The following is a 24,011-nucleotide window of genomic DNA, read 5'->3' as shown; positions in this document are numbered from 1 at the left end:
CTCAAATTTCAAATTCTGTTCAAAGTTCGAAGCCTCCCCCACTTCCCGTACGTTTAAACCAAGATCGTGTTTTGAAACAGTGCTAGAACTCTCTGGTCCCAGATTACAACAGTATAAACCTGGCTTCTTACAGGTGTTGTTCGACATCTGGGTCCGCTAGCACGAAAGTAAATGAATACTCCCTCGGAAGAAAATGAGAAAAGACATCGCGAGAACGTTTCTACGCCTGAAAGTGAACCGAATGTGCTGGAAGCAAGCACGGTGAAGTGTTTTCCCGCTGTCAAACGCAGTTTTCGTCAAAAACAGAGTAATTGGAGATGGAGATGGAAGTATTTCACTCGGTATGTTTTTCTTATTTTATCGTCTTCTCTTTGTGGCAAGATTAAAACCTTTTCCTGCTTGTGGAATCGAGTAGTTTTACATGAATTGATGATTGGCGGCAATCAAAAGTAATTGTTGGTACTTCGGCATCCTTCGACATGTTCGAAGATATTCTGTACGGTAATGAACTCCCCGTGGATTCCAGAGGCAAACATCACATAATATTGGGTAATACGAGTTGTTCAACTCTAATATCACAAAGATGCATTTTTCCTGATATTTCAGATGTATGCGTTTGCAGAATGTTTTTTGTGTAAGTGACGGGCGTTGATGATTATTTTAGCAGCAAAATGTTTGAGAGCAGATGGCTTCTCTTAGTTCTTCAACATCGTAATGAGTCGATTCGTCGATTGGATGTGAATTTCATCTCAGGTTTTTGAAGTTTCATAAAAGTATTTCACGAACAAAATCCAAATTTTTACCCTTGCTTGTCAATTTCATTGGTCAGTTTGTATTATATTTCTTTCATCGCGTCAGTTTTTTCTGTTCAGGCATGAAATTGAAAATAATCGGTGAAAACCCCATTTGTAGGTGGCGGTTATTGAACGCTTCAGTTATTTTAAGATTTTGTATCGATCTTCCTTAAGTATCGAGACCACTTGGAACGACTGATGAAAAGAATATTTTGGCACGCATACAAAATCATTCATCGACCTCTAAACACAACGATTGCTTATTCATAGTTTATAACTTGCCCAACCACAGAAGCTAAACAATTTCGGTTCCTGACGTGGATAAATTCCTTTAATTTTAATAATCCTGAACACATTACCTAGGCGGAAGATTTTTAATTCGATTTGCAATGTGTATTGGTTTATTTTCCCGTCAACTGTGTAAACACGTTGAAGTCCTAGCTTTGTTTGGAATGGTTTTCGCCAGCCATTAGAGTTTCGTCGCCCAAAATAACACTTTGGAATTAAGTTTCTAGAATCATGAACTTCACATGGGTTTGCGGTTGGTTTTTCACTCCTAAGGATTTTGGATCTTGCATATGATTTACAAAAATAGTGGGCGGTTTATCGTTCTTTATGGCATACACGTGCACCCATTGTTTTTAATGAACTTCGTATTGATTTACAGCGGCGAAACCTCAAAGCAGATTTCTATAGTGGAGTAAAACTGATGCCTTTCGGTTACAAGAGTGTTTTCGTCAACAGCAATTTCAAATTGTTGTGAAGAAAACATTATTAAATGCAAGTCAATTCGGAATCATATGTGATTTCTCTTGAACATATCTAGCTTCAAAATTTTATGCTGTTGGTTATAAACAGTTTTGTTTTTTCACTGTGTTGGCTTGCATTTCGTAACTCTTCCTTCCAAGCTTAAGCATATGATTTCCTGTAATTAACATATGTGCTTCCGTAGGCCTAATTTTAAGAACTTTGCTGTATTTGTTTGATTATCAAAATGCCATGCTCTGCTAGGGAAGTGGAACGGCTAGTTGACAACTGGTCCAGATCTGAAATCTGAAGACAGCCACATTACCTTTCAGTCATAGGAAACTGTTTGGCATAATTATTTCTCATGTTCCAAAAAAAAAACAATGACAACATAAACAAATACAGTTCATTTCCACATGTCTCCTGAATTAGACCACAGATGATGCCAAAGTGAAATGAAAACAAAAATTTCATTGTTAATTAGAGTACAAACAACAGACAATTTTCACCATTTACTATTTGTAAAGACAAATTCTGTTAAGGACATTTTTTGTCAAAAGTAATGCATATTAAAATCTCAGAGGATGTCAAAGATTTCTGACACAAAAAAAATTTTTAAAAATAATTATGCTTGCTTTTCTTATTTGTTTGTTGACAGGGCCCTGCAGCCAATCTCAGAACAAGGCGAAAACACAAGAGATGATGTAAATAAAGTTGATGAGAATGACCGAAATTCAGCAGGGGTTGGGAGTAATGAAAGGGATCTAGAAAGAGAGAGCATAGATTTACACAATAAAGATAAAGTGGATTGTGCTTATGACTTAAAGGATGAAAATGGTGGAAATGATAATCAAGAATCACTGGCATCTAAAGAAGATTACAGTGCCTGTAACAAACTAATTGAGAAGTTTCAAGAAGCAGTGTTAGACAATGCAGTAAGAATCATCCAAGCTGCTTTTAAACGTTTCAGAGAAAGACGTCATTTTCTGAAACTAAAGAAAGCAGCCACTGTAATACAAAGGAGTGTAAGACAGTGGCTTCAATTAAGACAGACTAATGAATGGCCTCGGCTAAAATTTCCAAAGCATGAAGGAAAGCTTGAAATGGGGAAACAAAAGAATGGTTCAAAGCCAGATCCACTGAATGCAGATGTTGACTATAGTCATGCTGAAAGCAAGGAAAAAGAAGATGAAAAACAACCATCAAATGAAGGATTTGAGGATAAAAGAGCCAACTGCCAGTGTAACTGCAAGGAACTGATTCATGGTAACGATGAAATTTGTGCACAAGAATCAACTGCAGATGAAACTGACCAATTTGACATTTCATTTGATAGTCTTGACACTGAGTCTTTCATGGGGAGTGCTGATAATCTCAGTGAAACAGATGTCTGCATAGACCAGAATGGAGAGAATTGTGCCATTGGTGATGCAGATGCTCTCTCACTTGCTGACAGTGGCATCGACATGTGTTCTGATACTGTCCAAGAAGTTGCCATTATTGAGGAATGTGAATTTTCCAAGATTGAAAGTACTTTTCCAAATACCTCAAATTCGTTTACAAGTGAAACATCTTATCACCAAAAATAAGAAGAATTTGATCCTCATTGGCATAAGAATATCTTGGAAATATTTCAAAATCTCAAAAAAAATTTTCCTTTACAGATTTATCTGATAGGTGAAAGTGGACATAAGTGACTCTTGGGGGTTTTGTCACTTTTCCTTTTCTTCTGTATAGTTTCTCAGTGAAAATATCAACAATATCTTGATCATATAAATGTATTGAAGTTTAAGTGATGGGGTTGAAAAACAAGAATCAGTGCTCAATATAAAATGTATTCTAATGCAGATTAGAGCTATTAGTATTTTTCTCATGTTTTATTTTTAACACTTGAACTATGGACCCAGCTTAATTTTCAGCTCTGATGACAATTCACCCCATCAGTTTCAAGTTTCTTTTCTTTTCAAGTATTTTTTCCTACAATTACTTTCATTGCAAGTAGTTGCTCTTCAGATGATTTCAACACAACTCAACCTGCTTATAATGTGAATCCAAGAAGTGATTAATTTGGAACTTCTCCATACAATATTAATACATTGTTAAGTAAACTTGTGTTGAGAACAGACCAACTCATCAGCCAGAGATTGTCATTTTGATATCACACTAAGTTCTCTCAACCAATTTTCAGAGAATTTTATAACAACCCAACAGGAGAACTACTCTTCTCACATGTGGAATGAAAGGGTTAAAAATAGATGTTTGTAACAAGCTTTAGAAGCAGCTTCCAAGAGATCGATGGATTGGGTTTTTTGAAAATTTTCCCCATTTGCTTACTAGATGAGCCCACAACAAATTTTTGTTTGTAGGTGGTAAATTTAAACTTTGCAAGCTGGTTAGCTTGCATCACAGTCAGTCTTTACTGCCAGTAGAGATGCACTGTACCATGGATTTTATCATGCATCCAGCTGCCATGCAGGCTACTAGCTGGTATGCCAGAGAAGTGTGTCAAAATAGTTGCACTCACTTGGAATAGAGGACTTGTTCCATTCTTCTTAGACATTGAAATGAATAAGATAAAATTTAGACATGTTTGTATGCCATTGGAGAAGTCATTCTTAGTTGGGATGTGGCTGTAATGAGATTTGAATCTGTGGGTTGGGTTTTCTGATCTAAACTTATTTCAAAGTATATCTGCACAGTCCTAATTCAGATAACTTGAAGTTTGTATAGTTCACCTTTCTTGAATTCTTAAGCTGTTTTTTTTTTTGCATGCTAATAGCCAAAAAGTATAAGAATACCTGTAGTTAGCAATAACACTTTACTATAGTCCCATCCCTAAAAGGAAAGGGGAAAGTATGTGAAGTATGAAATAGTCATTTTTAATTCAATTTGTTGTCCAAAGGTCCCAAAAAAATGCATTTAAAGTGGTTTAAAAAATTTTGTTGAATTTTATATTGAATTGTGTATAAATTATGGCAGTTGCATATTGTCTTCCTCAATCTTCAGGCAACCAGAATATTCAATGCTTATTTATGATAAATGCAAGAAAAATTTTTAATAAAATCTGGAATTGACAAACTGTTTTGTAGTTTCTTCTGCCTTTTTTTGCCCTAATATTACCTAATAATACACTCCAATCTTAGAACAAAGCTTAGTTTCTAAATTAAAGTAATGAATTGTCACGCAATCAATTGTTCTTGGGAAGGAATATGGTATTGGGTGTCTGCAAGGGTTTTGTCTACAGAAAGTATTTTAATTCTCTTTTTCTCAGGCTGGAAATGTTCCCTATACCCTCCAAACCGCCCGTCTACCAGTATTCACGAGTGCAGAGTACAAAACATTGACTGCAACAAAATAAAGGTTCTGAAACTCGGGAACGAATCAAAGGAGTTCGTCATTAATTTTACAGAAGTGGTGACGGGCGCTTATTTCAATTTACCGGTAACCTTTAACTAGCAACTAATTTCTCGTTACAATATCACCCCTGAATCACACATTAAGGAAAGATGCTCTTGATTGTTGAACAAATTCTCCATATCAGCACTCAAGGGAACGTAGATAAAAATAAAAGCGTAGATGGAAATTTCGCAAATGGCTTATTGAGTTCTCCTTTATCAACAACAGTAGCGTTTGTTCGACGCGTTTACTTTGCCTTCGCCATCGTTGTTTGCCTAAGTTCCCTGATGGCTGCAAACTTACAAAACAAAATATTGCAAGTTACGAAGAATAGTAATGTAAAAAGAGGAGGTCAAACCGGTGAGAACCTTGGAGAACTTGGAACAGTGATTAAACTATGGAAAACAGTCCCCCCTCTCTCCGCCTCCAGCCTTTACAAAGTTTTGAACGTAAAAACACTCACGCGTTAAACTATTTACAACCTTTTTATGAATTTATAAAGAAATAGATCGTCAGAATAAGACTATCCTTTTTATTCCCTAACAGTGTCTTAATCGTATTATTTACAACGGCTTTTAGCGGCAGTTTTACAAATAGCACGCTATTATTTTTATCAAAACAGCATTTATAAATAATTTCAAATATTTTCTTATTCCGTAATTCAATTATTTGAAAGAGAGCTGCGTGTAAGATAATTTCTTGGCGCGCAGTCAAGATGTCGTTCCCGGCCATCAAACTATGCGCGCGTTACATTTATTGCTGGTTGTTCAAAGATATTCAGTGGTACTTTTCAGAGCAGCTCTGTAACAATTAATCAGTGTTTTGAAATAGTCCTCTTACAATTAAATTAAGAACATTGTACTATTAAAATTGTGTCAATTAATACCAAAACAGGGAGGTAATTTAGCACAAAAAATTGATTTTAACTTATTTATTCCTCCCACGATTACAATATTTTCGGGTGCAATTCCCGCGCGAGTTGTTTGGAGGCCAATAGAAATAGATATTGGGAGATTGAGTAGTCGACACTGTCCACTGAATTAGTATATACTAACATTAAATATTTTTTTTTTTAGTCTTGTGCATAAAATATTGCGTAGAAACGCACGGTTGATTCAGTTTTTGATTGACCAGTAACATCCTGAAATTGATTTCCTTCTTTTCCCAACCAATCAAAACCAAGCCACGCACGTGACAAGAAGAACACGTCACGTCATGTGTGGTATCTTTTTCTTTGATTGGATGATGAGATAGTGAAACCAACAAAAAGCTGCCAATACGTGACCAATCAGAAACTTTCTATAAATTGGAGAATACGATACGGTTAGACGTCACGTGGTTGTTGTTGATAATGGTTCGAGGTTTCTTTTCTAAACCAGATTCATTTTGTTATTTTGCGAAAATTTTCCAGCGGCCACCAATAAAGGGTGTGATTAGAATCCTCTGGCTTCTTGATGTTGATGTGTCATTTCAATACTGCAAAGAGAAAATTGAGAAAACGTGTCAAAAATTTTAAACTAGCAGTAGATAATCTGTTAACCACAGTCTTGCTGGAAGGGTAACTTCCTTATTGATCAATTTGAACAAAGGGTTGGTACGTTACTTTATTTGAATGCGGGCAAAATTTTTTCATTGTATGTGATGAAAACTGTTGAGATCTTTTTCTCGTAGAAGCAAATCACCTTTTTTTTTTGTTACGGTGGCCAATTTACGATTTCAACTGAGTTGATATAACCAAATTCAAATGTGTGCACTACCTCTCTTCGTGTAATAACTCTAAATTTGAATGAATAGAGGCTGTAGAATAGAGAAGGATGGTTTTTTGTCTTGCCACGAGAGCTAAACGAAGAAAAACTACTTAATCCCCTCGTGGAATCAAATTTTACATGAATTCCGCGCTCCGACGCTCTACCACAGACTCAGTGATGAGTTGGGCCATTTTAGGTTCATATAAGACAAGTTATCCACCCATAGCGCTAGGATCATAGGACCCGTCTCCTGTATCTCCTTTATACTGGTTAGCAAGATACGTCAAAGAACCCACGCACTTCTGGCAAAAGCCTCGAGCGAGTCAATGGAATAAGAAAAATGATTAACTTTAAACTCGGTAATAAATTGAAGAATATATATTTTTCCGACAACGTAGCTGTATTACTTCAACGAAATCTCATCTCACCTTACAAATGAGCTTGATCAGGTCACGAGAAACTTTGTCTACGTCATCCAATGACGTTGCCAAGTAAATGTCATTGGAATCTAGCACAAGGTTTCTGAGCTCCCGATATATCACTTTAGACCCAATCCCCACCGCAATAACACGTACTCCGTTCCTCTCAAGCGGGTGAACTGCGTGATCTAATGAGAACGTGTCAGATTCTGTGGCAGACTGCGCGCCTTCTGTAATGAAGACTAAGACTTTGGTTGGCTGAGTAGCTTCGGACTGACTGGGTGGTCGTTTTGCCTTAAACATCTTCCTGGCTGCAACCAAGGCTTTCTCCTTTCTGTTGCCTCCACCGAGACGGGGTAGAAACCCTACAGCACGCTGGAGAATGGTGGAGTCGCGGTAACTGTTCATCCCGATGGTAGTGAAAGCTTTGTCACCGTATATCACGACTCCGACCCTGGTGTCCTGTTTGGAGATATCGTAAAACGAAGAGACTCGCTGAACAAGTTGTTTCTGTTTTTGGTATCCCTGTTCACCGGCGCTATCCGAAGAGTCGATAGCAAATCCGATGTCTACGCTTTTGAAACAAGACTTTGGCTGGTAATCACCGGCTGATCCCTGTGAATCTGGAAAATAAATGATGGATTAGAACTGAGGAGACGAAATAAATGATTTTTAAAGAATGCTGGGTTACCTCGAGAAAAGACGAGTATAGTTGTCGTCATGGTGTGCCAAGATTCTAAACACTCTGGTTCAGCCTTGGCACATGATGATCACAACTGATTCAGACACTTGTTCTTAATCATGAAGTCAGCAAATTAAATTAGCAACACCTCCAAGACACTTACTTTCAGCTACGTCGCAGGCTGCGCGAGCAATCGCATGCGATTTTGTGAGCAGGTCATCAAAATCATTTACAGTGAAGATGTCCTGATCCTTTTCCACAATCAACCTTAGTTCATCGCGCGAGAACTGATCACCAACACCCACCGCAAACAAATTAACACCAAGCTGAAACAACGGCAACACGGCTTCCTCCAAAGGCGTAGCTCGCGGATCTGAAGATTGCTGGCCGTCTGTTAGAAGGATCAGTACATTTGGCAGCTTTGCACGGTCGCCTTTCAACTCGCCAAAAAGCGAGACAGCTGCCATTTCAAGACCATTGTCGATGCGCGTTTGACCACCCCAGTACGGGATCTTGTCAACAGCATCTTTGAATTCGTTGTTGTTGTTGTACTGTCCGAAACTGATCCACAGCGTGGCATCTCGGTTGTAAGTGATAACACCAACGTCCGTCTGCGTCTGTGAGATCGAGAACGTGTCTGCCACTTTTTTGATAAAGTCTTTTTGTTTTGGGTAGTTTTTGGCTGTGATGCTGCTTGACATGTCCATAACGAAAGCCAAGTTGATGCGTTCTTTACAGTCGGCTTCAAACAACAAATAAATATAATCAGTCAATAATTTTGGACTTATCGTATACAGACTTTGCAAGTCCACATTACGCATTTGCACGGGATCAAAGCGGGTATTCCCGACAGGGCAGCACGAGTCCATCTTGCTCGCGCGCGTAGCCAATAAGAGCACAGTATTCGCCACGTCTTTGTGATAAATAGAAATATTTACCTGGTTGGAAAGCCTCCACTTTGCACGTTTTTAAAGCAATGTCGTTAGCCATGTTAGCCAAGTTAGCAAAATCACTGACAGGGAACACATCTTCTTTTCTTTCGGTAACTTGATAAAGCTCGTTAAGATCGACCTCCTCTCCAATAGCCACTGTATATATGCGTACACCAAGTTGTCGCAAAGGAGCGACAGCGTCCTGAAGAGGTATCATATCTGGATCTTGACTCTGCCGTCCATCTGTAAGGATGACCATGATTTTACGTTTTCCCGAGCGTGTACCGCCGCTGATGGAAAACATTTGAACAGCCGCTAGCGTCAGCGCCTTATCAAGACGAGTCCGTCCCTTGGTATGCGGAACACGATCGACAGCGCTTTCGAATTGTTTTGTACCGGCCTTGTCTCGGAAGCTGACTTCAACCTGAGCATCACTGCTGTACGATATTAGACCGAGCTGATGTTCTTCTACGGAGGGGCCGAACGCAGAGGCAAGGACTTTGACGAAGTCTTTTTGTTTAATAAAGTTCTCGTCGCTGATACTTCCCGATGTATCGATCACGAAGGCCACGTCTGCATCATCAGAACATTTCGCAACTGAAAAGATACGAGAAAAAAATGGAATACGAGGAGTTAAAGAAATAAAGATAAACAAAGTTATACTTTAACCCGTTGATCCCTGAGAGTGACCAGCACCTAGTTTCTCCGTACAAATATCTTTAAATATCTTTCAGCATTATAGAAATTTGAGCCAAGTAGTGGTGAGAAAATAGCCCAATTGACGAGAAAAATCTTTGAAGCTTCTTAGAAGGAAAAGAACTGAGCTTCTTGCTTTCGCTAAGGGCCATAACAGCCGTTTTTACCTTGAGGTGGACGCGTTATGATGTCGCACGTTTTACTGGCCAATTGACGAGACCTATTAACCAAGTTATCAAAGTCCTTTATGTTGAAAATGTCCTCCTCTTTCTGTACTAACTTGCGAAGCTCCGCCATTTTAACTTGATTGCCGATCGCGACCGCGTGAACCTGGACTGATAGGCGGTGCAACGGAAGGACAGCTTGTTGCAGAGGTATAGCGTCGTAGTCTTGACTCTGTTGCCCATCTGTGAGAATGATCACGACTTTTGGGACACCAGGCCGCGCTCCGCTTTCTTCTGTGAATACGTCCTCCGCTGCGAGCTTGAGAGCCTTGTCAAATCGTGTTCCACCGGCCGCGAAAGGAAGTTGTCGCACTATCGTGTTGAACGCGTCCTGCTTCATATGATCTCTGAATCGAATGTGCAGGTTTGCACTGCTACTGTAGGTAATAAGGGCAAATTGAGTCATTGTTGGAGCCATGTTAAATGATTCAGCGACTCTTGTCACAAAGTCCTTCTGCTTCTCAAAGTCTTGCTCCGTCATGCTCTCAGACCCGTCCATGAGAAAAGCTACATCAGCTTTTTCGGCGCAGAGAAGTTCTGGGTTCAGAGGGATAGGAAAAAAAATCAGTACCTGAAGCTCTCAGGTCAGACGATTTTTGTTCTATTAAAAAATTGGGGACCCGGTGTACTCCTGTCCAGCGGATTAAACGCTGTCTGGCAGATAGATGGTTTATTCTGTGAAGACTGAGTTATTTGCAGGATTGCTGTATTGTTTTGTACCTATCGCGTAGCTGGGGCTACAGTTACTGTGCTAATGCTTCTAAAGCAACTGGTATTTACTCTACTCGGGAAGCCAAAGCACAAAGCACAAGGAACGGGAAATTTACAAAAACTGACCTCAGTTAACGCCCCCAAGAACGCAGGCAAGGTTTGAGTAAACGGGAAGTTTGAGATACTTTTCTTTGAGATTTCCTTTGCTGTATGATTGAGAATATTTGAATTCAAATTTTTAAACCAATCGAGTATCTTTCCAGTCTCCTTATCGGATCCCTCACGATCAAGTGGATTAACTACAGATACAGTAAGGCCTATGTACGATAACAAAGCTTTATCGCGCTTCCATTCTTCCTAGTTTGAAGTATATAGTAAGTATCTATTGAATTTTAACGCTTTACGCACATGCTTTGGCTGCACTGCTCTAATATGCGGTTGCCTAATTTGTGTATGCCTCGTTAAAATAATATTCTGGTCTAAGCTAATAACATTCTCTTAAAGCTTTATTCTTCAACAACTTACCAGGTCTTTTAATTATTTCACAAGTTTGGTTTCCAATCTTTTTCACGTCATCCAACAGCTCGTCAAATTTATTCACGGCGTGAATATCTTTTGGATTTCTTACCATTTGTTGAAGCTCGACCATATCGATTTGTCTCCCGATCGCTAAGACGAAAACTCGGACACCAAGATGACGCAAGGGAAGAACGGATTTCTCCACTGGCACAGCATCAAAATCGGCGCTTTGTTTGCCATCTGTAAGGATGATCAAGACTTTTGGAAGATCAAAACGAACTCCACCGTTAGAAGAAAACAACCCGTTGGCTGCTACGCCGAACGCCTTGTCAAATCGGGTGCCGCCGGCTGCAAACGGAATTTTGTCGACTGCGTCTTGGAAACTGCGCAGGTCCAAAAGGTCTCCAAATTTCACATTGATGTCTGCGTTACTGCTGAACGAGATGAGACCGAGGTGGGACTTATTTTTGCCGACATCGAAGGCTGCTGCAACTTTCTTGATAACGTCTTTCTCTTTTTCAAAGTCTTTCTCTGTCATACTTTCAGATGCATCCACCAGAAAAGCAATATCAGCGATTTCAGAGCAACCTATTTACCAAAGGAGAAGGATACAGTTTGGGATTTTAAATAGTTTTCATTTAATTTGGAAACTCTTAAAAAGTGTCAAAGTTTGTATTCCTTTTTTCCATATAAACATGCACTATCCTTGCTTTCGTTTGTTATCGGATTGTTTTTTCAAGTTCACCTCACTTTTTTGCTTCAAGTCCACTGAGACGGTTACGAAGGTGCGGCACATGTGAAGAACGTGAATTATCCGACCCCCTTTGTCCCACCTTGTTCACTGATAGCGAAAATGCCCGAACTCAACATATTATCTAATTACATGCTTGCAGTCTACGCGAATTGGGGTCTTGAAGAAACACATTGGTTTGTTTGTCTGTTTTGTTTTTGTTTTTTTTTTGTTTTTTTATTTCGTCTTAGCTAAAACGTACCTGCACACGGTTGAACATTACACTCCTGTGTCTGCCGATCCCGACCAGCGCATTGTTGTCCGCCATAGGCTGGGGATGGGTTTGTACAGGTTCTGGTCCTCTCTTGCACCCCTGTGCCACACGACTTTGAGCAAGCCGTCCACTCGGTCCAGCCACTCCACTGACCATCCACTGTGGATATGAAAAAATTTTCAGCAAGAAGGCAAATTTGGTAACTGAAATTTCGATGCAGTGATGCCATTTACCAATTTCAGGTTGATGATCCGACTGAATAGAAGAGCTCATTAACAATATTAGGCTTTGATTATCTTTAAAAGAAGAAAGAACTACACGCCAAGTGTGTGTGAGAAACCAAACGTGGTGAAATTTTACCTGAGAAAAACTGCTCAATCCCTTACTCCGTCTGTAAGTTTTCAATTCTTTTTTCTAAATTTGTATAAAATTTTTTACCTGGGCAAGTCTGTGTGTTGCAAGGCCGGGTATCCTCGGGTCTACCAGAGCAGCTTTTCCCACCGTGCTTCGGGCGGGGACTGGTACAGGTTCTTGATCGAGAGTGAAATCCACCACCGCAGGATCTGGAACATTCCCGCCATTCTGTCCACTCGGCCCAGTTTCCATCAACTAAAATAATTTTATAAATAGATTAAGAATTCCGAGCGAAAACATCGCGCAATAATTTTGAAACTCACAACTCTTGTCATCATCATTTCTTTTTACCCACGTAGCGACCATAATTAAAATGTAAGTGCCAAATCCTCCAATAATGGGATAATTTTATAGTTTACATTTTTAACACTTTCGAAACGACTTCTTTAGAAATCGCCCTCGATAAATTATCTTCAATTTTTTCGTTCCACATTTCCAAATACGGAGGACATCGGAAATAATAGTTTATACGAGATGAGGCCCATTCAAAAATTACTCGACAATTTCGGACGTCGTTTCGCAAAGATATGTAAGGTAGGCCCTCAAGGTGAGCATTCCTTTTCCATTCATTTCTCGTTCCACAGTTATTCCAACCAATCTAAAATACTGCTAAGAACCTTCCCTCGTGCATATTGGAAATAATCACTCGTATCAAGTATCAGTTATCTTATGTCAGGCGTTTTTTTTTTTTTTTTTTTTTTTGCATCAGTTTACCTGGACATGCGTCAGTGCCACAAGGTCTGGTCTCGTCTCCGCGACCTTCGCAATCTTTTCCACCATGGGCGGGGCTGGGTTGAGTGCACGTGCGGGCACGTGTCTGAACTCCTCCACCACAAGTTCTTGTGCATTCTGTCCACGGTTTCCATTCACTCCATTTTCCATCAACTATGTGCACAAAAAGAAAAAGGGTGAGATTCGATTGGCATTCTATTCACTTTGCATTACTTAGCATCGTTTCGCATCGATTTTACCTGGACATGCATCAGAGCTGCAAGGTCTAGTTTCGTCTCCGCGACCTTCACAATCTTTTCCACCATGGGCGGGGCTGGGTTGAGTGCACGTGCGGGCACGTGTCTGAACTCCTCCGCCGCAAGTTCTTGTGCATTCTGTCCACGGTTTCCATTCACTCCACTGTCCATCAACTGTGTACAAAAACCAAGGGTAAAATTCATTTGGCATCCTTCGGTTAATGTAAAGTTTTCTTTCAATGATAGAAATATTATTGCGAAATAAATAAAAATGTAACTAACTTTTTCTTGGTTATTTTTTATTTTAAACGTTTTAATCAGTACTTATAGTTATTTCAGTAATTAAAGTTTCCAAGACTTATCATTCTTTTTGAAGTGACAGTGGAGTTTTGCTTACGTCGAAACGTCGTCGACGAACTTTTTTTTTTTTTTAGCCTTTTTCAAAAATGTGCCTTAATGGTTTTGGAAGGCGCCGGAGCGTATTCCGATTTCCGTACCATGAACGAGGCGGCCAGAGGAGTTATTCTCTCTCTCTGGATGGACTGCTAATCAACTGCAGGCTACTTCCTCCCCCCCCCCCCCCTTCTTCACTATGCCAGTCACCCACACGTAACTTTAAACACGAAGGCGCGCTATATAAGGAAGTCTTCCCTGGGAAGACCTAGGCTCATTTGTCACTCACCGGTGACGTGTGCGGGTCAAATTTAAATGCTGGTAGACAAACAGAAGGGGCTAATGAGATATCTATTGTTTACTTCCACATGCATGGTGGCATGAGGTAACGTGCGAACCACCTACTTCGATCTCAAATTTACCGCCACAAATAAAGACAGTTTCCATTGGAGAAAGGAAATACAAATCTCAAAAATTCTTGTATTATGATGAAGACATAAAACAATTTTGAGGAATGCGCCCGCTGTTTACTGCTTTGGAGTAACTGTAGCTCAAGCTGACTTGACTCTAAGAGTTCTACATCACACGACGGTTGATTGACAAATGGTCCAGTGGGACCTAAGGCTCCTTTTATAGCGCACCTTCGTGTTTACAATTAAAAGAAAATTATAAAACAACGGTGAGAATCTTACTTGGACATCGTCTGGTGTTACACACTCGCGCTTGTTGTCCAGACCCCTCACACTGTCTTCCTCCATGTTCTGGCCCGGGGCTGTCACATTTTCGCTCTCGCATTTGTTGTCCAGATCCGCATGTCCTGGTACAAAGGCTCCAGTCCTTCCAAGGACCCCAACCTCCGTGAACTAGGTATATAAAAAGCAAATACCTTAAAGACGTAAAAACTACGAAATTTTTCACCCAGATTACTTTTGAATCAATATGTATACACCCATTTGATATTTTTTTACCTGCGCATATTTTTTCCTGGCATGATTTGATTTGCCTTCTTAAGCCAACGCAATCCTCTCCACCAAAAGCTGGGCGCGGATTCGTACACGATCGTTCCCTTTCTTGTGTTCCAGTGCCACAAGTCTTTGAACAGGATGTCCATCCCTTCCACTCACTCCACTGACCATGCACTGTCAATAAGAAAAACTATGTGTGATGTTCCGAAGTCGATAGGAGTTTTTTTTTCTAAAAAGAGGTTTGAAATTCTTCTCGTGCAAGTGGGTTTTACTGATAAATTCATTAAGATAACAAACTTACCCGGGCATGGAGTTGTTTGACATGCCTTCGTTTCCCGGCTGATACCAACACAGTTTTTCCCACCAAATTCTGGGCGTGGTTCTGTGCACGAGCGCTCACGTTCCTGTGTTCCGTTACCACATGACTTTGAACATGGTGTCCAGCCCTTCCATTCACTCCATCCACCGTCAACTGTATAAGAAATGTGATAAAACCACGATTAATCATGGAAAGCCTTTCATAAAACTTAATTACTCTCGACAAAAACCGACCTTAGTTTCCAAATCCTGGGAGGAAAGCTTTAAACATTTTGCTGGAGAATGCATCACATGCTTACCTGGACAAATTCTCTCGCTACATTCTCGTGTTTCATCTGCTGATCCTTCACAATCCTTGCCTCCGTGAGCAGGTGCTGGCTCTGTGCAAGTTCGAGAGCGTTTCTTGAGTCCAATTCCACATGTCCTGGAACAGATAGTCCAGTCCACCCAGCGGCTCCACTGACCGTCCACTAGAATGGTGGCAGATAAAATTTAAAGATTTATTTTACTTCTTTACTTATTTTCCTCTTGAAAATCAGTAACTGAGTAACTGCACACCAACCCCTCCCTAACCAAACAACAGTCGAGCGATAATAAGTATTATTAAAAACTGGATCATTGGATAGTGCAATTCCAGACTTTTTATTGGCTTAGCCATTACGGTATATGCGCCAATATACCATAATCTGATATTTGTACACTGTAACATCCGGTTTCTTCTTACAAAATAAAGTCGAGAAGATTTGTCTAATATCTTAAGGTCGTTTTTTTTAATAAGACAATTATTCCACTCGCGCTTGTTGGATATGAGATGATTATAGCGAACTCGGCGCTACGCGCTTCGTTGGCTATCTATCATCTCAAATCCAACGCGCGCTCGTGGAATAATTTTTAAAGAATTACGTTGAGTTAAGGGTTGGGTTGGTGAGGGGTTGCTTTGATACCGAGATTGACCCCCATCTTCTGGAGGAAAAAAGCTAACAAAGCTATCCGTTCACTTACAGCAAATCTCTTGAAAAATAAAGCACAAATTGTAGTGGAGTGTTAAACTACTTGCAGACGAAGCAGAATAAGATTTAGCTGAAGAAGAAACAGCTCACCTGGACACGCATTCTGGTTGCAGGTTTGTGTCTGTTGCCGTTCTCCAATGCAGTTCCTGCCACCAAAAGCAGGCGACGGATTGGTGCAGCTTCGTGTTCTCCTCTGTTCTCCGCCACCACAGGATTTCGTACAAGGACCCCAGTCTCTCCAATCACTCCAGCGACCATCAACTGTTTAAGAAACACTTTGTTAAGCCTTTATTGTGCATATGGTTAGTAATGGGATATGAACAGAAAGCCCATTCTTTCTTGATTAAAATCAATTGTCCTATCAAAAGTTATCTGAGTAAAATTGATGGCGGACCATCATCGAGCCTTGAGAAACTAACATTCGTCACGAGAATTCTTTTGTGGGAAATTTCCTCTGGCGAAAGGAAAGCTATGTTCCACCTTCTTAACATTTCACCAAGCTGGGTTATGCTTTTAAGTATTTTCTTAGCGGTTCATTTCACCCGTAACAATGATTTAAAAGGTTCATGTCACGAAGAGTTTTCTTGATGTTTAATCTTGAGCATCCGCTAATCGTTAATGTAAAGGAACCATGTGTTTTACTGATAACAACCGCTTAAGCAATAAGAATTGTTTCTCTTACTTGGACAGGGCTGCGTATTACATTCACGTGACCGTTCATTTTTTCCGGTGCATTCTTTGCCACCATGTGCCGGGGGAGGATTTATGCACATGCGAGAGCTGGTTTGTGTTCCACCGCCACAAGATTTCGAACACGTGCCCCATTGATTCCATTCACTCCATCTACCGTCGACTAGAAATTGGCAAAGATTCATTAATGCAAAGGAGTCACATGTTTGCTTGAAAGAGCCATGCAAACAATAGTTATTGTTAGTTTCTTACTTGGACAGGGCTGAGTGTTACATTCACGTGACCGTTCACTTTTTCCGCTGCATTCTTTGCCGCCATTGGACGGAGGAGGATTAGTACACGTGCGAGAGCTGTTTTGTGACCCACCGCCACAAGATTTCGAACATGTACCCCACTGATTCCAGACACTCCATTTACCGTCCACTAGGAATTATAAGATTCAACAGATTTTGAACTCTTGAATATTTCAATGTTTCTCTCCATAAGACCAATTTTCAGCTGATTGTCGGGAAAAAAAAAACCTGGTATTGCTTCGGTTTTGTTTTACTTCGTCGCGTGATTTTTCCAAATTAAACACTTACGCCACTTTCACAATCAAACGACTCAAAGTTAAAACTAATGGCTTGGCCATTCGTGTTTTCCTGCGCTTTAGCCAGTTTATTTGTTACTAAGTCAGTTTCAATTGGCTCCTGATTTCTTCAGATTTCTGTTCTGATTGGCTGCTGTGAGCATTTAGGTTCTGTAACAGTGAATTGAAATGTACTCCAAAGACGCTCAAAGAAGGGCATGAGATGTCAACATAACCTTCTTTAACCTTTGTCAATTCCTTACCTGGGCAACCATTTGTGCTGCAGTTGCGTGTCTCCGTGCTGGGTCCTGGACACTGCTTTCCTCCATTTGCTGGTCGTGGATTGTCGCATTCTCGTACTCGTGATTGTTTTCCAGTTCCACATGATCTCGAGCAAACACCCCAGTCATTCCATTCGTTCCACTTTCCATCCACTATAAAGGGAATAGGCCAATTGCGAATTACCTTCGGCCTCTCTTTCAAGATGAGGCCTGGTGCTCAACCATTTGTATGAAAATGAGTTTAATTTTCATGTGAACGAAAACTTCTAATCATACGAAAGGATGAGCACTAGGACTCGCTTAGTAAAACACGCCAAAGGTAATTCGGAAATGGGCTATTGGAAGACATTTCTTCCATAAACACTTCTTTGCCGAGTCATTGTGATTATAAGAGGTACGAGTTTTCATTTGTTCCTAATGATAGATAAAGATTATTTCATGGAAAGTACGCGCAAAAGATTTTTATTCACGAGTTGCGACGCATAGAAAAAATAAGATCGACTGAGCGCGGCAAACGAGTGAGGTTTTTTTTTATGTACACAAAAATCGTTCAAGTACTTTCCATGGTGTGATGTTTTTATTTCATAGATACTGAGATTTATATTTACTGACCGACACATTTCAAAGATTGGAAGCGAACGATTCTGAAAATGCATCGTACGTCCAATCAGAGACACGGATGATAGTACGTCACAGTATAAATCTCAGTATTAAGCAGTACGGAGAATTGAAATTTTGATATAGGCAGTCAAAGGCTACAACGTTTCCCAAAAAGACATGCACCGATACTCAACATACCTGGACACTCTCCAGCCTTGCATGCCTCTATCTCCTCCCCAGGTCCCTTACACTCCAATCCACCGTTGGCTGGGGGAGGGTTGGTGCAAGTTCGAATACGTTTCTTGATTCCTCCATCACCACAGGTCAAACTGCAGGGACCCCAGTCATTCCACTCAGTCCAAGATCCATTTACTGCGGTAGATTTACATACGAGATATCAGTGAGCAGTGGTGGTAATGAGTACTTTTACTTTCCAAAGCGGATATGCGGGGTCTAAAGTCGTTTTAATCCCACCCTTGGCTCTTATGCGAGGCACAGTGGCCTCCAGTAATGTGCAGTCCAGTAATGTGGAGTCCAGTCCAGTCCAGTCTAGTCCAGTCGAAACATATGGTCACTACGCTACTCTGTTGTTGTTGTTGTTGTTGTTTTTTTTTTTTTTTCCGCAAGAGAAACTTAGTAAACATCAGGTACAAGACACTTTACCTGGGCAACCTTGCGTATTGCATCTCTGAACAACGTATGCTTTGCCAGAGCAGTCTCGGCCGCCATTTTTTGGCGGTGGATTTGAACAATAACGTTGACGTCCCTGGATCCCGCCTCCACAAGAAACAGAACAGTCACCCCATTCTACCCAGGCAGACCAGTTACCATGAACTGAAACGCAGATGATTCAAAGAGTTATTTATATCATGAAAATCAATGACCCGATTTTCTTGATGCGACGCTTATGTTTAAATTCAGTTACATTGCCAGTGAAAACCAGAAGTAAAATATTTCTCCCGTCTTTGGCAAATTAATGGCTAAATGAGATGGGATTTCTGTCAAAAAATAGCAACTTGAATTTAAAAATCTCATAGAATGCTCTTTTATCAGTAGCCGTCAGATCTAAGCAGTATATGGAAATGTAATGAGAATTTTAAGATTGTTATACGGGACAGTAGTGGAGATATAGGGGATATTACATGGCCGCACAGGGATACGAGTTTTATCTCCTCGTGCTGTAAGTATCTCTCACAAGTGAGCAAAGCGAACACGTGAGAGATACATTCAGCACGAGAAGACAAAATTCGTAGCCCCGCGCGGCTATGTAATGTTCGGTTTATTTTATTGATACTGATGAAATTTCCACATAAAACACAACTTTTCTTATTCATTTTCGAAAGAGCAAAATATTAAGATTAAAGCGGTCACGATCGTAAAATGCCTGTCACAAAAATATTATGAAACTCCGATATGGTTGTAAAGGAGAAATAGAGACAATAGTACTTATTTTTTCTGTTCCAAACAGTCAAATTTCAAAAGAACCGGCCGCACCCCTGTGAGGGAAGCTGTCTTGTGATCTGCTAATCATGTTAATTACCATAGCGACACCAATATCCTCACACGTGAAAGATAAAAATAAATCTTCGCTGCGCGCGATGAAGATATGATTTTTTAATAAAAGGAAAAATCTTGGTATTTCATCAGTATCTATATAATAAATAGTGCATTAGCTTCAGGAGCACACTTCCTTTAAAACCTTAAGCGGTTTAACCTCCAAGCTAAAAGTGATTGTCATCTAATTTAACTCTATAAATAGTTTCTCCCTTGCAGCCGAACATTAAGAGTCACTTGGATCATAAAACTAAAGGAAACGATCGCTAACTAAGGAAGATCCTGATTCGCGTACGAGAACGATCTTCGCTGTAAGGAGAATTATTACACGACTCGGGCAGTCAGAGGGCCAATAAGTAAAATCAACCAATCAAAATACTCTATTGCCGATCAATATTCTCTCAGTATTGGACCGGGCACTGTCCCGAATGGTCCCGAATGATACCGCATTTGTGTCCCTTTGAACTTCAGTCGTATAATAAATCTCTTATTAACCAAGCTTGCTCGGGACCGTACTGGAAGAATATCGGCCCTCGGTCTTTTTTGTACGGACCTCGCAGCGCTCGGTCCGTACTGTCAAGACCTCGGGCCGATATTCTCCCAGTGCGGCCCTCGCGCTTGGTTAATAAGATATAGTACTTAAGCAGTAGTGAAAATATTATTTGACAGATTCTCTTTGCTAATGGCACAGGAACGTGTAAGAAAAGTTATGAGAATATGCACACTGACGTTCAGGTGTAAAGGGATAAATTAGAGAATCTCAAGAAGCAAGCAACATGTGGCTTATCATTGCCGGTAATTACAATGTGATAATTTAGTAATGGGCTCTGTGCCAATGAAGAATATAGAAGCAGTTTTACCTGGCTTTAGCTTTTTACACGTTTGAGCTGCAACCTTTACACTGTCTTTTGCCAATTGACCAAAATTTTCCGCCCTGAACAAATTCCCATCCTGATTACCCACCAACTCTAACAACTCGGTGATATCGATAGCTCTCCCAATACCAATGCCAAATATAATCACGTTCATGTCCAAAAGCGGGCGCACTGCCCTGTTCAGCGGTGTATAACCTTCCGCGACGGTTTGTTTTCCATCTGTCAAAATAACCATCAACTTGGTGACGTTAGGACGCGCTCCACCCTCAGCAGTGAAAACTTTTTCGGCAGCAAGTTTAAGTGCCAAGTCGATGCGAGTTTTTTGTCGTTGGTGTTTCACTTTGTCCATTGCAGAGTTGAAATCGTTAACGTTGGAGTATTCGCCGAATTTGATGTCGACTTGAGCGCTGTCGCTGTACGAGATGACGGCGATTTGTGATTGGTTAGGGCCCATCTTGAAGGATGAAGCAACTAGTTTAACGAATTGTTTCTCTCTTTGAAAGTTCTTTCTGGAGATGCTTCCCGAGGAGTCCACGACAAATACGATGTCTGATTGCTGAGTACATTGCACTGATAAAAGGGTAATGAATCAAATTAATTCATTTTTCGTTAAGAATCATGGAATCAAGAGAAGCAAGCCCAGTACTCCTTGAGGTTAGCACCCGGGATCGGGTATACGCTTGGAAGAGCTTAAAAAACTCTTTTTCCAGGTGTTGAGTTCGTAAACGGGGAGTTAAAGATCGTAGTGCAGAGGGAAATAACTTTTAGGGGGGGTTTGTTTCCCAAATATTACCAAACACCTGCAAAAGAGAGGGCTAAACACTGAGGAAGTGTGTAAACAATAGCTTATGGAGGCATTAATTCCCAGTCACTCTTGTGTATCACAGCTGTTAACGACAATGTGAAGTGCAGCGTTGAAAAGTGAGTGTTAAAATGGGATTTCGTGAGGGCAGTCGAGCAGAGCTGTTATGTTTCATTTAAAAATCTTCTCAAACTTATCTTGAGGAGAGACAATCTCCAACCTAAGAAAGATTGTGGCACAAAAAGAAGTATTGAATTAGTTTTTCAAGTCAATGTTTATCATCCTATGGGAAAAGTAATGTTGAATTTGCTGCTGTTCATAACGTTTGAATGGTCTGCTGCGTAACATATCGAATGCAACAGGCTATTACAATTTCTGTTGTCTGATTTCTTTCATTGTCAGAACAAGATTTTCTCGACGGTAACACTAGCTGGCAAAACGAAACATTTTAAGCGTTTCCAAGCTTGCGTCACTGAATGCAGATGTAATTTACTGCGTTAGTTGACACAGCGGTTTTCATTCGCTGTCGCACTTTTGACAAAGAGTCCCCTTATTTTGGATTTGCTGTTTACTACGGATTCCGCGCAAAATGCTGCCGAAAAGTATTTGTAAAATAAGAAAAAGGGTCACTGCATTAACAGGAATATACTTTGATATTGCGATATGCTACTGTCATCTCGGGTTAATCGATAGTTAAGACTTTACTCAGGAAGTGGTTTTTAAATGGCTTTTCTAATACATTTCATGGGGTGATATTGGTGGCTTTCCCAGGATTTAAACATTTGAAAAGGCTTGTATTGAGGGTCAAAATCTTCCGTTGAAAATTGCTTAGGGCAAACCGCAAAACCATAATAGGTTTAAAAGCATTTAAACGGTGCCCATGTGAAGTGTACTTTACTCGATATTTGCAATGCAAACTTCAAGCAAGGCCGGTGGGATGTTTTGTAATTATATATAGTCATTCGAACTCTTTGACCCTGAAAAGAAAGTGTTAAGACTGAATTGTCGCTTTGCATGTCCGGTTCCAACATTTACGTATCAACGGAAAGCAAGTATATTCGCGGCAAGACAGCCCGTTTTCCTTTGTAGTATTAAATGTTTTGTTTTAAAATACGCAGATTCTAATCCGGGTTATGTAACTTAAGGTCCTAAGCCCGATTCCTGTTGAGTGACCTTCAGCTACCGCAATCAGACGCAATCAGATCAGTTCTATATAACTCAATTGGCGTAATTCGCAATGATATCAAGAATGAAAAGTAAATAAAATGATCATGGCGTAGTTGGAACCGATAATCTCTTCCTTCGCCCAGGTGTTACTAACTTTTCCTGAGAAAATTCAATTTCGAAATTTTAGCGTAGTGTACCTAGGACGGACAAGTATCCAACAAGGCTGCTTAAGACGATTAGCTTAAAACGATTACCTCAAAGAACTCAAGTTGGCATTAAATGAATTTAAGCCAAGTCAGAGAAAAAGAAATCCGGGAAATCCTTTCCTTCGTTCAGTTATGCGCGAGTTAAAATACCCATAGTTTTATAGGTATCCTTCGCCAACGGTGAACAAAAATGTTATTTTACCTTCTAAAAGCAAACTTTTTCTGCAGATAACGACGTATTTCTTGTGAAAATCAAGTTAAAAAAGGTGTACAACTTTTCCTCTGTCTTTTCTTTGTCATTGTTAGCGGTCGCTAACAATTTTCATAGCAAAGGATACGTTCCCTGCGACAATCGTGAACAATCAATTAAGCAGCATGGTACTCTCATGGGGGTACTGCGAGTTTGGTAAACATTGCTGAGATATCGGAATATCACAACTGTCCTAAGGTCTTGTCATAAAAACAAAATACTAAAAGCAATATGGCTGCGAAGCTTCCGAGCCTGGTTAAGGTTTGATGACTTGTAATAAATGATTTAATCCTTCGTCTGAAATATCTTAGAATCCTTGATCTGTTGATTATTCCTTTGGGAGTAGAAATTTAGCTTGAATCTTGCCGCTTAGAGAAACAGTCTTAACGAGACTTTTTTAGCCGCCGAAGGTAAATAGATTTCTTTAGGATAAAAAGAACATTAGGACTAAAAAGTTTGATATTTGATTCCTGTGACAATGGTATCCAGTCAATATATATTTGGGATGTACGGCAAATCATTCAGAAGTTTTTTAGGGAATACGACTTCAGAGCATACGAATTACCCACAAATGAAGTAAAACTCTTCCCCAATCAACATTTCTCCAAGGCAAAAAGACGCTGAAAAGGATGCAAGCCTTTTTACTAGAACAAAATGAGTAAACTTGAATTACACTGATTTCAAATTTCGTCGAATTGTTTCAGTTCTTGGTTCAGTTTTTAGTTTAGTTGTTTTTTGCCCACCCAAGATAATTCCTATTCGAAGAGTAAACTCTTGTGAAGTTTTTCAAATATCAAATGTAAAACGCCCTAGTTTCACAAGACATCGGCCTTTTGTCGAAATAACATTTTAACTTACCTTTTTCCTCTGACTGGGAATTCACCGTAACAAGAATCAGGGCAAAAATGACGAAAACCCCGTGCAACTTCGCCATGTTCCCTGTGGACTACCGATTCACCGGTCGATTCCACCGAGTTTGTAATGCTGAAACTCTCAGCTGAATTTATAACGAGAGAGGCCTAATTCACGTAAATACCTCCACATCAATCACCACCTTGAAGACTTCAAGGATGGATTG

General features: G+C 40.1%; 2 protein-coding genes across 2 annotated transcripts; one reads left to right on the top strand and one right to left on the bottom strand.

The window, feature by feature from the left end:
- Positions 1–27: 27 nt before the first annotated feature.
- On the top strand, positions 28–4,619 carry LOC111343807 (uncharacterized). The gene is made up of 2 exons (XM_022950996.2): positions 28–341; positions 2,200–4,619. Exons 1-2 carry the CDS (start codon positions 172–174, stop codon positions 3,128–3,130), a joined length of 1,101 nt encoding a protein of 366 aa, XP_022806731.2. The 5' UTR covers positions 28–171; the 3' UTR covers positions 3,131–4,619.
- An 830-nt stretch (positions 4,620–5,449) lies between these two features.
- LOC111343812 (uncharacterized) lies at positions 5,450–24,011 on the bottom strand. Its single transcript, XM_088740714.1, has 22 exons — positions 23,792–24,011; positions 20,494–21,078; positions 18,743–18,913; positions 18,278–18,451; positions 17,462–17,632; positions 16,883–17,053; positions 16,623–16,793; positions 16,031–16,201; positions 15,230–15,400; positions 14,914–15,084; positions 14,616–14,786; positions 14,340–14,510; positions 13,258–13,428; positions 13,001–13,171; positions 12,311–12,481; positions 11,861–12,031; positions 10,875–11,456; positions 9,582–10,175; positions 8,725–9,315; positions 7,950–8,528; positions 7,114–7,727; positions 5,450–6,413 (listed from the first exon to the last, which is right to left on the bottom strand). The coding sequence occupies exons 1-22, from the start codon at positions 23,865–23,867 to the stop codon at positions 6,408–6,410; spliced, it is 6,024 nt and encodes a 2,007-aa protein (XP_088596840.1). The 5' UTR covers positions 23,868–24,011; the 3' UTR covers positions 5,450–6,407.

The sequence above is a fragment of the Stylophora pistillata genome, chromosome 12, assembly GCF_964205215.1.
Source record: "Stylophora pistillata chromosome 12, jaStyPist1.2, whole genome shotgun sequence".
NCBI classification, from domain to species: Eukaryota; Metazoa; Cnidaria; class Anthozoa; order Scleractinia; family Pocilloporidae; genus Stylophora; species Stylophora pistillata.
This window is presented reverse-complemented; position numbering and strand designations above follow the sequence as displayed.

Coding starts and splice junctions, on each gene's coding strand:
- LOC111343807 (XM_022950996.2), top strand. CDS start 172: ATGAATACTCCCTCGGAAGAAAATGAGAAAAGACATCGCGAGAACGTT. Junction 342..2,199: donor AGATGGAAGTATTTCACTCG/GTATGTTTTTCT, acceptor GTTTGTTGACAG/GGCCCTGCAGCCAATCTCAG.
- LOC111343812 (XM_088740714.1), bottom strand. CDS start 23,867: ATGGCGAAGTTGCACGGGGTTTTCGTCATTTTTGCCCTGATTCTTGTT. Junction 18,452..18,742: donor CAATACGCAAGGTTGCCCAG/GTAAAGTGTCTT, acceptor AATCTACCGCAG/TAAATGGATCTTGGACTGAG. Junction 14,511..14,615: donor CCAGGAAAAAATATGCGCAG/GTAAAAAAATAT, acceptor TTATATACCTAG/TTCACGGAGGTTGGGGTCCT.